General features: G+C 42.2%; 1 protein-coding gene across 1 annotated transcript; it reads left to right on the top strand.

Moving 5' to 3' along the window:
* The first annotated feature begins 92 nt into the window (after positions 1-92).
* On the top strand, positions 93-12,320 carry apbb1 (amyloid beta (A4) precursor protein-binding, family B, member 1 (Fe65)). The gene is made up of 14 exons (XM_086080697.1): positions 93-375; positions 1,626-2,182; positions 2,440-2,645; positions 2,735-2,794; positions 3,652-3,731; positions 3,817-3,883; positions 4,626-4,772; positions 5,710-5,837; positions 6,904-7,018; positions 7,104-7,182; positions 7,269-7,349; positions 7,424-7,539; positions 8,999-9,175; positions 9,777-12,320. The coding sequence occupies exons 2-14, from the start codon at positions 1,648-1,650 to the stop codon at positions 9,930-9,932; spliced, it is 1,947 nt and encodes a 648-aa protein (XP_085936823.1). The 5' UTR covers positions 93-375; positions 1,626-1,647; the 3' UTR covers positions 9,933-12,320.
* The last annotated feature ends 1,317 nt before the right edge of the window (positions 12,321-13,637 follow it).

Below are 13,637 nucleotides of genomic sequence, written 5' to 3'. Positions count from 1 at the left end.
ACCCGGAAGTCGGAAGTCCGTGGCATCGACCCCATAATAAGTACACGTAACTCCGAGCCTTTGCCTTACTTTGTTGATTCTGCTTTGGCAGCAGCTCCAAGACCGCTTACAAGCTTAGAATTGGCAGGTCATTAATCATTAATTTATAGACATTTTTGTTGTAAAAGTTATAAGCATCCAAGCTCGGCAGTGACGTGGGCGACTGACGCAGCCGCATTGATGCTAGCACGAACCCCCCCACCGGCGCACTCCACCCCCGCCCCGCTTGGAGACGGACCGTATCCGTGGGCACCGTATTCACCGCGGTAACATGGAACCATGTAGCTCCTAGCTCGCTCAATTGGACATCTTTCGAAGCCACGGAGGGTTCCGCAAGTAAGTGCGAACGCTTCCATCCGAGCGGGTTGCTCTTCAACGCGACGTCCCGGAGCTCGAGCGAGGAGCTAACGTTAGCTTAGCCAAGATGACGGCGGTGATGGCGGACGGACTTTTGCCCCCACTGCCCGTTATTATCATCCGGCGGCGGGTCGAGGCATCTAAAAAAATGCGGAGGGCTTTCAGGAAGCCTGTTTTATTTCATTTTGATTTGGTTACACAATGAGGAAATTCATGTCACCACGATGCCATGTTGATATTTGTGGAAACGTAACGTTATTATTTATAGATTAACTGTGTGTGTGTGTGTATGTGGCCAAAGTACGTTTCGCATTCGAAGGTTTCGAACGTAAAAGCGAAATGTCAGGCTTCGATGGGCGCTTTAAACAACAAATGGTGTGTTTTTATGTGTATATTTAGTGGAGCTTTTTTAGTCCGTTCGTCGATAATACGGATTAAACCCCATTGGATGGAGCGAGCTAGCCTCGCTAGCTTTGCGAGCCAACATGCTAACAACATACGAGGTATTTTTCTTCCTCAAGACTGTGGCTTATATTACCTCCCCCTCATATTTTTTTTTGCGAGATAGCATGCGAACAACGTCAAATCTCATTACAGCACGGACATGTATATGAATTTTCATATTCATATTGTAAATCCGTGCATTACTGTCAACCCCCGGACATGCGCGGGTGTTTAGGCTCGTCTCAAAACGCGAATAGAATCCCGAAAAAAAAAATAATTTACGATTTTAAACCACTAGTCTTCAACCCTTTTTTTTTACACTGCAATGAAAACTTCAATTAATAAATAGGTGGTGTCCAAAATTCCAGTACAACTGAAATGTTAACGTTTGATTTTGTTTTAGTTTCCAGGCTTAGCAGCATCTCACAATCAACAGAGAATGTAAAAAAAAAAATAAATAAATAAAGATGATCTGTTATTGGCCGGCAGAATTTTTTTTCAAAAATGCCAAATATCGGCGCCGTTAATTGGTCTATCCCTGAAATATATATTTAAAGCTATAGTGTGTGTATCTCTCAGGGCAAAAACTATGGACACAGAGTAGATTTCATGTGATGGTTTGGTCTCACACAGTGCCAAATGCCGTAGACGGGACAGGGTAGTCTAAATTGAAAAGATAAACGGTACAATAATTCTAAATTTTCAAACATAAATGCAGACACATGCAAGCAGCATTCAGCAACACTCATAGATGTATAAATTGTCTCCCCTGTTTCGACTCCCAGCTACGTGGAACGTAAAGCAGCTATGGGCGGCCACGATGACGAGGACGTCAGGCCGTACGTGGCCAACAAGCAGCGCGACGAGGAGCTGAAGAAGAACAAGCTAAACGACTGGTGCGAGCACGAGTCAACGGGCAACAACGCCAAGTGGCACAAGGAGGGCCAGAACCAGCTGCGCAAGGTGAGCGAGAACCAGCAGGAGCAGGACCACAACTGCAACATTAGCCACAATGGCAACCCGGACGGGGAACGGGAGGAGTTCCCCAAAGCGGCCACCCGGGAAGAGGCCAACAACATCCTCAATGAGCCGCTCCTCATCCACGCCATGGACGAGGACGAGGAGAAGGAGAGGGAAGAGGAGGACAAGGGCGAGAAGTCGGAGGAAGGGCCTCCGGATGGAGAGGAAGAGCTGAGAGGAGGAAGAGAGGGAGGTGTCCCCGGCAGGAACGCGTGCCTCCTGTTTGCCAACGTCAACGGGACGCCGAGTGACGACGAGACCAACTGGCCCGCCGCCACTCAGGACAACGCCGCCGATGCTTCTTCTCCCAACGGCAACAGAGGTAAGCGGCGCGCCATCGAGCCACCAAGAACTTGAGTGGGCCAACTCTGCTTTTGTCAATTTGCAGGACATTTTAGGGAAACAATCAATTCTGGCGGATTAACAGGATATTTTGATGTGGGGATTATTATTATTATTAGGGCCCGAGCAATTAATCGGCCAATTATTGTCCTTCAAACATCGGCCAAAACCAATCGGGCCAAATCGCCACCTTCAGCCCGAGTGACTGATAACGAATGAATGCTTTAACAACTCTAGACTCCTTCTGGGACTCGAGCGCCTTTGAGACGGACACGGACCTGCCCGCCGGCTGGATGAGGGTGCGCGATACGTCGGGCACCTACTACTGGCACATCCCCACCGGCACCACCCAGTGGGAGCCCCCCTCCCCTCTGGGGAAGGTCGGCGACTCGATGCTGTCATCCACCATGTCCCTGGAGACCACGCCGTGCGAGGAGCCCGAGGTGACATGCCTTGTCAAATCAAAACCTTCTTCTCCTTTTCTTTTAGGTTCAAATTGAGATTTGAATGGCAAATGTAACGTATTTTCCAGGAATCCTGGGCTCAGTTTTCCAGCACAGACGAAGGCGGCGCTGACGGCGAGCTGTGGAAGGTAACTTGAACCCAAATGATCCTTTGTAAATGGAGGCCACAGAATGGAGGATTTTTCTAGAGATCGACCGACCGATATGTTTTTTTTCAGGGGCTGGTACCAATTATTAGTAGGCAAGGAGACTGATAACCGATATTTGAAGCCGATATTAATTTTCAGTATAAACAATAAAGTGGGGGCGGGGGTATTTGGGTATTGGCGTCAAATTTGTTTTTAAATACAAATGCCAATCTCGACTTTGTTGTAATGTCTTAAAGCATTAATGCTTATTGAATACTTTTTCAAGACTTTTCAAAATGTAGAAGTTTTGTTTACATCTTAGACAATATACTTCATTTAGAATTTCTAAAAAATATGTTCAGGTACCTTTCAAGGTTATCAGTAAGTCTTAAAAAGTTCAATGGAAACTTAGGGAAGTAAATAATAGTGGTGCAACGGATCACAAAAGTCTTGGATCGGATCATTTTTTGGATCAGCAAAAAAAAAAAAAAGAGATAAATAGTACTTTGTCTTCGGGCTGAACGATTTATCATTTTGAGACCGAAATTGCGATCTCAGACAGTCAAAGCTGCGGTTTTATTTAAAAGGCACTTATCCCCCAAGTTCAACAATCAGCGGCATTGCCACAGTGCACATTCACACTAGCCAGCTCCAAAATGGTTAGGGTTAGGCCTAACCCTAACCCTTAACCCTAAAGCTTTACCTTTTATATTGGCTGTCAAATTTTGAAAAAAAAAAGGCCGATACCGATATTCCTCAAAATGCCCAATATCGGCACGGATAATCGGCCCGGGACCGATCGTTCTAGGATCTATCCCTAAACGTCAACACGCCTTTGTGTCCCTGTCCGCCCTCAGGAGGAAGGAGAGGCTGCGTCCGATCAAAGCCTGCGAGAGTTTGAGGGGGCAACGCTACGCTACGCTTCCATCAACCTCAAGTATTTACTCTTGCTGTCAAGGTAACAGATTAAGTGATATTTTTTGGGAATCAACATTCTCTTGCTCTTTTTCGTCACTCTGTAGTTACAACTGCTCTCAGTCTGAAGATGAAGAGAAGCTGGTTCCACTCTGCACTGATTTAGAGAGCAAGGTAACCCGAGTTTAAACCACGCGCTCCTCAGAAAAGCGGGTCATCTTGGGCTTTCGGGTGAAATTGCAGAATGAGAAAAAACAACCCCTACCTGCAGTGCCAGCCGATTTCGAGCATTTTTACTCGAAACATGGTGGATATCATATGAAAGATTGGATTCCATTCTTTCGTTAGAAAAAAAAGTATGTTTCTATCTTATTCCGTTCTTTAGTAATCACCATTTGAAAATAGCTCATTTGAGTGACACCAAACAAAAATAGAAAAAATAAGGAAAAAACAAGCTTTTTTTTGTTTAGTGACGTGCCGTAAATTAGATTAAATGTGACAAAGGCTTTAATCATTCACGTCATCCTTGAAAATGTTTTATTTCCTAAGATCCGCCATGTTTTCATGTTATTTGATACATGGCAGCCCATTAAAAAGAGATACAATGCTGCCATCTGCTGGCCATAGTTAGTGGGCGTATTTGTATTTTACGAACCCCAATTACAAACCAGTGCTGACGTTGCACTGCCCATTGAGAGAAAAACAACAACGTAGTTGACGTTATTGGCGCATACAGTGGGCGTGTCCTTAACGTCAATTGACGTTTTTGCCGGCAAAAGAGTTCATTTGACCCTCTCGAAACTCTTGAATGCATATTTGCAACTGCGGCAACGACTAAGGAGCAAAATTAGCGCTACGAAGAGAAAAGGATGCCGGGGTGGTTGACGGTCTGGCTTGTGTTGTCGCGGCGCGCCAGTGCTTCGCAGTGCGTTCGTTGGGCTGGGTGGAGATGTCGGAGGACGACATGGCGCCGGGCAAGAGCAGCGTGGCGGTCAACAACTGCATCCGCCAGCTGTCCTACCACAAGCACAACCTGCACGACGCCGCCGGCATCTGGGGAGAGGTGAGCTTTCACGATTATTTTCATCAACACCTCATTGGATGTTGCTCAGCACGAGGGATCAAGCAGTGTTTCCCACACCATGTTAATACTTGGGTGGGCCAGCACCCAAGAAGTTTTCAAGAGAATGTATCAAAAATATATTTCAAAAAAAGAAACCAGATGCCGTGTGTAATGTTAGCATATCGGTCGGGCACAGGTTGTGAAGGTTGAACGTGACATCTGTCAAAACTTGTTTGCTTTCAGGAGAACTTGATGCACATCCCAGAAGATCTAAAAACACAACCCCCCCCCCCCGCTTTTTCTTTTAGTCTTTTAGACTGTCATTTTTGCGAAAAAGTTGTTTTTATTAAAGATTTATGATATAACACGATTACATAACACAATACGTACAACAAACAAAAGGACAAGTACACAACATAGTATGCGGGTGTAGAAATATTTTGATGACATTGCTTGATTTTGTGTGTGTGTGTGTGTGTGTGTGTGTGTGTGTGTGTGTGTGTGTGTGTGTGTGTGTGTGTGTGTGTGTGTGTGTGTTGATAGTATGTCTGAGATTGGATTTCAGGCAAAACAAATATAAATAAATAATAGTTTTGAAAGAAAAAAAAGGGAGATAATAAATTCCATGATTAAGTATAGTTAGGACTCTTAACGTATTTGTTGCAGAAAGCCAGACTGAGAGGGGATTCTGTGTAGGCTGGTGGGTGATGTGGTGCAGGTTTTCCATAAATAAATGATCAAGAAGAAAGTTTTTCCATTTTGGATGTTTGCATTGCTTTTGGCTTTCCAATGTACTTGCATGTTTTCTTTTGCCACGAGGAGTCGTTTGTTGTGGCCTGCCGTACTAAAGCACACGATTGTGCAATCTTGTCCTCCCGTGTGACGTTGATGGCGACGTGCCAAGTGCTGATTTCGCTGCGTGTGCGTGTCCACGCAGGGTAAGGACATGCTGATGGTGCTGGAGAGCAACACCATGAACCTGATCGATCCGCTGGGACAGACGCTGCTTCACGCGCAGCCCATCGGCAGCATCCGCGTGTGGGGCGTCGGCAGAGACAACGGCAGGTCCGTTTTCCCACAAAGGCGCGAATGATACCCGGGAAAAACGTTTTTGTTGACTTCGGTCCGATTGAACTCATTTTCGTGCGCGCAATTTTTCAGAACCTGATGGGGTTTTGTTGAGTTTTTTTCCTTGACCTCTTGTGGGGTTAAGATCAGGGGATGCCGTTCATATTTGTCAACTGTCCGCGTGTGAAGCCCTCTTTTGTGATTACTGGCTATTTAAATCATCTTGACTTGACTCAACTCATCTCCGTTTTTAGCTAGCACGAAAAGTTTTTAAAAGATAGAAAACCCGTTTTCTTCAAAAATAGGACAAATACTGTAAACCGTACTGAACAGATTTGTCCATGTTTTCTCCAAATGTTCATATACAGTCAAACGTGAAAGGAACAAGCACGACTGCAATGCTTATTTAATGCTGTTGTGTTTTTTCAAAGCTTACGGCAACTTATAATTATGTGCAAGTGGTTAAGGTAAAAACAAATGTTTACAGCTCTTTTTGAGTCAACAATCAGCAGAATTTTGTTTATCTAGAGTAAAAAACAAACAAACAAACTTAATGTGTTAGAACAAAAGTGACTGCAGTTTGGAAATCAGCATTTCAATTTTAGTTTTAATCAGCATAAAAATCTTAATAGAATGTTTTTTCTTCAATTTACTCAGCAGTGTTCACTTCTGAGTGCCTCCCATGTAAACGCGGGGGAGGTGGCAACAGCCCCTGAAACAATCACTACCCAAGTACAATTCAGTTGTATTTAGCTTTTGAGTAAATACATTTTACGTTCTTTTTTGCTTTGAAACTAATGTCGAGTCAGTCAACGGTTGGTTCGACCTGATATGAGGACCTCTGCTGGACATTTTCCGCCATTACAGCTGCATGCACCACTACTCGCCGTGCTTGCTCGATGTTGTTCTAACGCTTGTGTTGTTTTTCTTCCATGCTCCTTTTTCCACATGCAAACAGGGAAAGGTATACTTGAGGCATTTACTTTGTCTCTGTCTTGTGCATCTGTACATTTCTGACTCATGATAATATGGCAGGTTCATATTTCTGTGCGTCGTCCCACAGGGATTTTGCCTACGTGGCCCGAGACAACCTGACGCAAGTCCTGAAGTGTCACGTGTTCCGCTGCGACTCGCCCGCCAAGAACATCGCCACCACTTTGCACGAGATGTGCTCCAAGGTCTTCATGCTAGTAGCATGACGCCTAAACGTGTTGTATGTTGACATTTTGTGATGTTGTATTTTCATTTTTTTTGTTTCGATAGATAATGATGGAAAGAAAGGCATCCAAGCCCGGCGTGAGTCGCCTCTGCTCGGACTCAGGAAAACCGTTGTCTGTTGAGGGTAAGCGATCATTGAAAATGTTAGCCTGCTTATTGTTCACGTGATCAATCACGATGATCGCATGATTTCTTTGCATGGTTTACCAGAATTTCCAGCGCCCAAGAATGAACTTTTCCAGCGCTTCCAAGTGTTTTACCTTGGCAGCGAGCCTGTGCTCAAGCCTGTGGGTAAGAAAACGTTCACGCCTCTTCATTCCGTACTCTCACTCTCACACGTATGACGATGATGAAATGTTTGTCAGGTATGGACATGATCAATGACGCTCTGGAGGCGGCCGTGAAGGGCAAAGACAAAAGCGAGTGGACGCCGGTGTCTGTCAACGTGGCGCCCGCGACGCTCACCATCCTCGCTAAACAGGTTAAAGACTCATAATTGCCTTGAAGTAAAATGTCAGATTTTTTTTTTTTTCAATTTCCAATTAGAATCTATAGTTTCTCTCGGCATAAAAAAGAAAAGGAATATCACATTATACAACACAAGTTTGGCTTTTTGACAGTTCTTTTCCTTCTGAGAACCAAAACAGAACTTTTCTTTCTTTAAAAAAAAAAAAAAAAAGATTTCTAGATGTTCCATTTTTAACATCAACATTTCAAATCCAGCACTATGCATTGATATGTAAGTGCCAGGGTTATTATAGTTTTGTTTTGAGTTTTGTTTTTTAAATTTAGTTCGTTTTATTAAGTTGTCAGGGTGGTTCTGTTAGTTTTTATTAGTTTTTGTTTTTTGTAAATGCTTAGTCTTTTAGTTTTAGTTAGTTTCAGTGTTAGTTTTCGTTTTTATTTTTAAAAATATTACTTGTGCGCAATATTTAATAAACACCATGGCAAAATGAAAAAGTACCACATTTCTTATCTCGCGTTACATTTCGGCAAAGTTAAATGAAAAAGCAGGCGGGCCATTGGAGCCAAAAGTCAAGCAGGCAAAATTGTCACCTCGGAGTGACGTCATCTGAAGGTGCTTTTCTATTGGCTGCTGCTCGATGACATCACTTCTGTGTGATACACTTTCAAACATCTTTCTTCCGGTTAATATTCAAATAAAAATACTTAAAACTACATTTAAAATCATCTCCAAAGGCTCATGTATCAAATTAATTACCAAAGACTAAAACGAAGAACATTTTTGCTATATTTTTAGTTAGTTTTGAAAACTTAAAATGTAGTTTCAGTTAGTTATTTTTTAAATATATTTTTAGGCATTTTCTATTTTATTTTATTTTGTTAGCAAATTAGTTTTTTGAATTCTAGTTTTAGTTTTTCCCATTAGTTTTCGTTAACTAAAATAACCTTGGTAGGGCTTGTAGAAAAACATGATTGTTAATTAATTAATTAAGGTGAAGAAAATAAAACCTTTTTCTTCCCAGCCGTAACTGTATCGACTTCCACAGAATAGATACAGACAATATGAAAATCTATCTGCTTTCTCTTCTTTCGGGTTCCTTTGTCTTCTTATTTTTTTATTTTTTTATTATTATTTTTTTTTTTTCCTTTGGTCTTCTAATGTCGTCTTGTTTCATAGCGGAAGTGATCAAGTTATTTCGAGTTGCGCAATCTGCTCTGTGTCCATTTCAAATGTGCATCGAACTGTTGTTTCCTCATCATCTGACACTGGAAACATGAAACCGTTCCAGATCATTGACTGTCACTCAACTGTGCATTTTTTGTAAGTTCGCTCCAAAATTATTTTTGGGAGGGTGGAAAATGGGCCGCAGCCCAAAACTTGAATTTAGCGACTATTTTGCATTCATGGCTCAGCCCTCTGATTTGCGTATTTCTTGAATAATCCCTAAACGATATCGTCTGATTGCTGATTTCAGACGGAAGAGGTTCTGTCGGAGTGCCGCGTGCGCTTCCTGTCTTTCATGGGCGTGGGCAAGGACGTGCGCACTTTCGCCTTCATCATGGCCGAGGGTCCGCGAGACTTCACCTGCCACAAGTTCTGGTGCGAGCCGAACGCCGCAAGCCTCAGCGAGGCCGTCCAGGCCGCCTGCATGGTCAGTCTGCATCAATTTCTATGTTTGGGGGGGGCGACGACATTCAAATCATGCTTCAATAAATGCGCGCACGTGTAAAAATGTTCTATATTTCTTTTTACTTTTAAACAAGCCACTTATTTTTTTTTTTTTTACTTTTGAAATATTGAGTTACATATGAGTTTGTGCATTATAAGTTTTGTTTCCTTTGTCAAATTAAAGTCAAATTCACTTCATGTCCTAGCAACCAGAAAATGTCCCATTAGAAAACCATTGAAACTGCTATCACAGAAGAAGAAAGAAAACTAAATTGAAAATGTTTTGTACTTTAAATGTACGTATTTAAATTTTTGTTTTTCATTTAGTGTCCTAGTGACCAAAAAATGTCATCATCCTAAAAAAAAAAATACAAAAAATATATGTATTTTAGAGTATATGTTTATTCATTTTTTTTCTTTTTTATAGTTTATAAATAAATAAATAAAACTAGCACTTATGGTCCTAGTGACCAGAAACCATTCCACAGAAAATGATATTATATATAAAAAAAAAGTTAAATACATTTTGGGCCCTGATTCGTAGAATGTATGTCAATGTGTGGTTTTTGTTTTTTTGTTTGAAGCTGCGCTACCAGAAATGTCTGGACGCACGTCCGCCCAGCCTGGCGTCGTGCTTGCCCACCCCGCCGGCCGACTCTGTGGCCCGACGCGTCAAGAAGGGCGTGCAAAACCTGCTGGGCAGTTTGAAGAGCTACAGGTCCGGCTCGCAGTCGCCTTGACGGGCCGCAGCACCAGCAAGGTCCACGTCGCCCTCACACTTCCGTCACGCACTCGTGACACCTTATACACTCGTCCTTTTGTGTTGTGGAGTAGCTTGTGGGGAAAAAGACAACATCATCACCTCCATTTTTCTTAACTTTTAGTCCGCTAATAGTTGGAATTCCAGCCTCGCTTGGATTCTTATCTGTAATTTTAACTATTTTTGTGTTTTAACAGAAACAACTCTTGGAATGTTGGGACGTGATGCACGTCACGTGCTAAAAGATGCTTGAATAATGAGCGCAATCGATTGTCTCACACTCACACACTCGAAGTTGTTCCCTATAACGCCTCCGTGCAATTTCTGTGGTATGTTCGCTTCACTTAACTGGCACTTGCACAAGCGCAGCATGCCGTCATTTTGCTACGTATTCATGAGAGCTGCTGCCGCGCACAGTAGAAATAAGCAAGATGACTTGAAGCAATCCACAAAGATTAACAAAACAAAACGACAAGCTCGGTCAGGCACAGCCTGAATAACGAATGCGATCGCTCCTGCCGGCAGTTAATCATGGTAACGGCCACCTTCCATAATAGAAATCAATATGACGAGGAAAATAATCCACAGTTAAAAAAGGAAATGCACTAGTTGCACGCTTCGTCACATACCTGGCACCACAAACACATGCCAGAAATCCACAAAAGACACATAGTAGAAATAAACTCAAATGACTAAATTAATCCATAGCTATCAGGGAAAATGAAAAAAATATTCTTATTATTGTTAGCATTATTAGCATAGCATTCTGAGACGAAAAAGGCCGGAAAATGCTCATGGCCGCCATCTTCAGAGATTTGGCCCAGCACGTATGGAGATTCGTTGAACCCCCGCCCACCGTGAAAAGTTGGTTTGTAATTGCCTGCAGATGCCACAAGATGGCAGCATGTCCCAATCAGGGCTGTCAGACTCGGTTACAGCTCAAGCTGCAATATAAAGGACACTTGACTCATTTAGCCTTTTCCAGCAGTAAAAAAATATATATTTTGTCCAGAATTAATTTGATAACGGCATTATTTTGCATGTATAATTAATACTTTCAGAAACAAATTTTTCCATTTGCTGTCGACTGAAGATGACATCACCCGTGCTGAGGAAGTAACGACCAATCATGGCTCACCTGTTTTCTGGATTTGGTCAGCAAACTGAGCCATGATTGGTCATCAAGTGTAAAAAAAAATTTTTCAAAAAATATGAATTGTACATGAAATAATTTACAAGGAATGAAGTTATCAAATTAATTCTGGCCAAAATATTAACTCAAGTCAAGTATCCCTTAAAGGATTCCCCTTTCTCAAAAATGATGACATCTACAAAATAGTTTTAACAATGGGGGGGGGGTCATTGCGAATAGATTGTAATACATTGAAATAATTGTATACAACTCTTCAATTCTATTCAAATCTTCGCCAAAGGCAAAAGCGCAAATCAATTTAGCAAGAAAGAGGAAGTGGACACACTCACTTGCTTCTCTTTTGTGGGCCACCCGAAAATCATGTGGCAGGCGAAACGTCTCGACTCCCTGGACACCAAACTGCCAGCAGACGGTGCCAAAGAATGAAAGAATTGCGAATTTTGTTGTGGTCTGGGCACCCCAACGGCCCATCGGACGGCGACCTGCCAACGTGCGGGGGTTCCCGCCACATGCGTTTCCGTTGAATCAAATCAGTCTTCCAAAGAGATTGTCATCACCGATTGAGGGACTCGCATGCAAGTTGCGTGGCTCGTGTGCAATAAGTCAAATCTCAACGAGAGAGCGCGAGCGAGCGTCCCGCGCACACACACACGCACACACACACACACACACATACGTGATCAGTAGTCCCGTAGGATGCATGTTTCAGTGTGGGAAGTGTTTCCCGTGCATTCGTCACTCTCGTCCGTGTGCGCGTGCCGAATCTCTCGCCGTAGAAAGTCACCACAGAGCAGGTTTGTTTGTACATGCTACATTTTGTAGCGTACATTTGACTCTAAAAAAGAGTCAAATGCTCTCTACAAAATGTACTACGCAAGACTATTGCCATCATCTCCGCACACGAAAATGTAACTTTTGTTTTTTTATATAAGGAAAAGTGAATGATCATCGTCAATGTGTATGTAGCACCCTAGTAATAGTCAAGAAATAAAAATGTATGCTGTATATATTTCTACATTAGCAACACTAACCCACCCACGTTAACCAAGCGCCCTCCTCGTCACGTTTGTGTCCACGCCCACATCTGGCTCGCGGGATTAATTTATTATTTCTGCTCATGTACATTTTAGGTGTTAAAAAATGGATGTGTGTATATATATAAATATATAAAATTAAGAAGTCATCTCACAATAAATGTCAACATATCGTTCCTGTCTTCTGTTTTTGGGTGGTGATTATTTGCAGTTCACATTGGCGCCACAGGGTGGAGCCATACTCTTTGTTCTCACTCATGTCAAGTAGGAACAAATGTGTGTGTGTATATATATATATATATATATATATATATGATTTCAAGTTCAAATGATAAAGACATAGTTGGGATTTCAAAGGAAGGAATGAATTCTGGTTTTGGTTCTCAAACAATTAGTTTAGGTTTGCAAACAAAAGTTAGGACTTCAATTCAGAGGGTTCTCAACGAGATTTAGGGTTTCAAAGCCTGGCTCAGAATTTCAAAGTAAGCTATTAAATTAGGGTTCTAAAAGAAGTGGCTTATGCTTTCAAAAGTCTTTCCTCTGGATTTCCCTGACGAGAGAGTGAGCGCCTCTCCCCGGCGACGAGCAGCCCTTTGTTTCCTCTGCAAAAGATTTGCAGATGAAAGCTAACGGGAAGCAAATAACGTAGCTTCTCGCGCAGAATTAGCCAACGTTTGAAGTGTTCTTTCCGATCCACTCGGGAGAAAAGCTGATCGGTATTCCGAATGGGCGCCGCCGGCGTCTGCTCAGTGCAACCACAGCTGAAGCAGCATGTGGCTCATTGGCCGACGTAGTCACACATTCCCAAAACATGCGCGGGAGGTTGATTGAAGATTCTAAATTGTCCTTTAGGCGCGCCTTGCATGCCTGTCTCTCTTTGTGCCATGCGATTGGCTGGCGACCAGTCCAGCGCGTCGTTGAAATGTTGAATGTATTTTTCCATATCGAGTCTTTTTTTTTCCTTTTTCTTTTTTCCTGGTTGCTGCAGTCACACCATACCAGTAAATTAATTAGTCTTTAGCTTATTAGAATTTGTATTGACATTCTTATTTTATATTATGATTTGATTAGTTTTTTTATGAACTTTGAACAGTGTTTTTTTTTTTTTTTTAATCATTAAGTTCTGTGAGATTAACTTCATTTTTATTTGATTGATTAAAAAAACAAACATTTAATGGCCATTCAGTTCATAGCCGCTGCATTCCTGTACCATGAGATAAAATCCTATTTACCTTTTTATGATTGAGTTAGTCAAAATCCCCAATATAATAATGTTAAGTAAAACCAAACCAAAAAATTCTAAACATCAGATCAAGCAAAATAGCTCGCAGGCTTCTTTTTTTGTGCCCTTATTGTTGGACTCTTGATTTTGTGTGCGTGTCACTCACAATTTTGTGGGGGAGAAACTAATCGCAAGTGTATAATTGTTCCCCCTCGCCTGATTATGCGGGTGGCATTTGTCTTAATGGAGATTTATTTGCGCTAATGAATGTGTAGT

The sequence above is a fragment of the Leptonotus elevatus genome, chromosome 7 (genome assembly GCF_054856555.1).
Source record: "Leptonotus elevatus isolate MCC_2025b chromosome 7, RoL_Lele_1.0, whole genome shotgun sequence".
NCBI classification, from domain to species: Eukaryota; Metazoa; Chordata; class Actinopteri; order Syngnathiformes; family Syngnathidae; genus Leptonotus; species Leptonotus elevatus.
This window is presented reverse-complemented; position numbering and strand designations above follow the sequence as displayed.

Excerpts from the sequence above, each read along its gene's own strand:
- apbb1 (XM_086080697.1), top strand. The coding sequence starts at position 1,648 with ATGGGCGGCCACGATGACGAGGACGTCAGGCCGTACGTGGCCAACAAG. Across the intron at positions 3,732-3,816 it reads TACGCTTCCATCAACCTCAA|TTACAACTGCTCTCAGTCTG; the intron begins GTATTTACTCTT and ends GTCACTCTGTAG. Across the intron at positions 5,838-6,903 it reads GTCGGCAGAGACAACGGCAG|GGATTTTGCCTACGTGGCCC; the intron begins GTCCGTTTTCCC and ends GTCGTCCCACAG.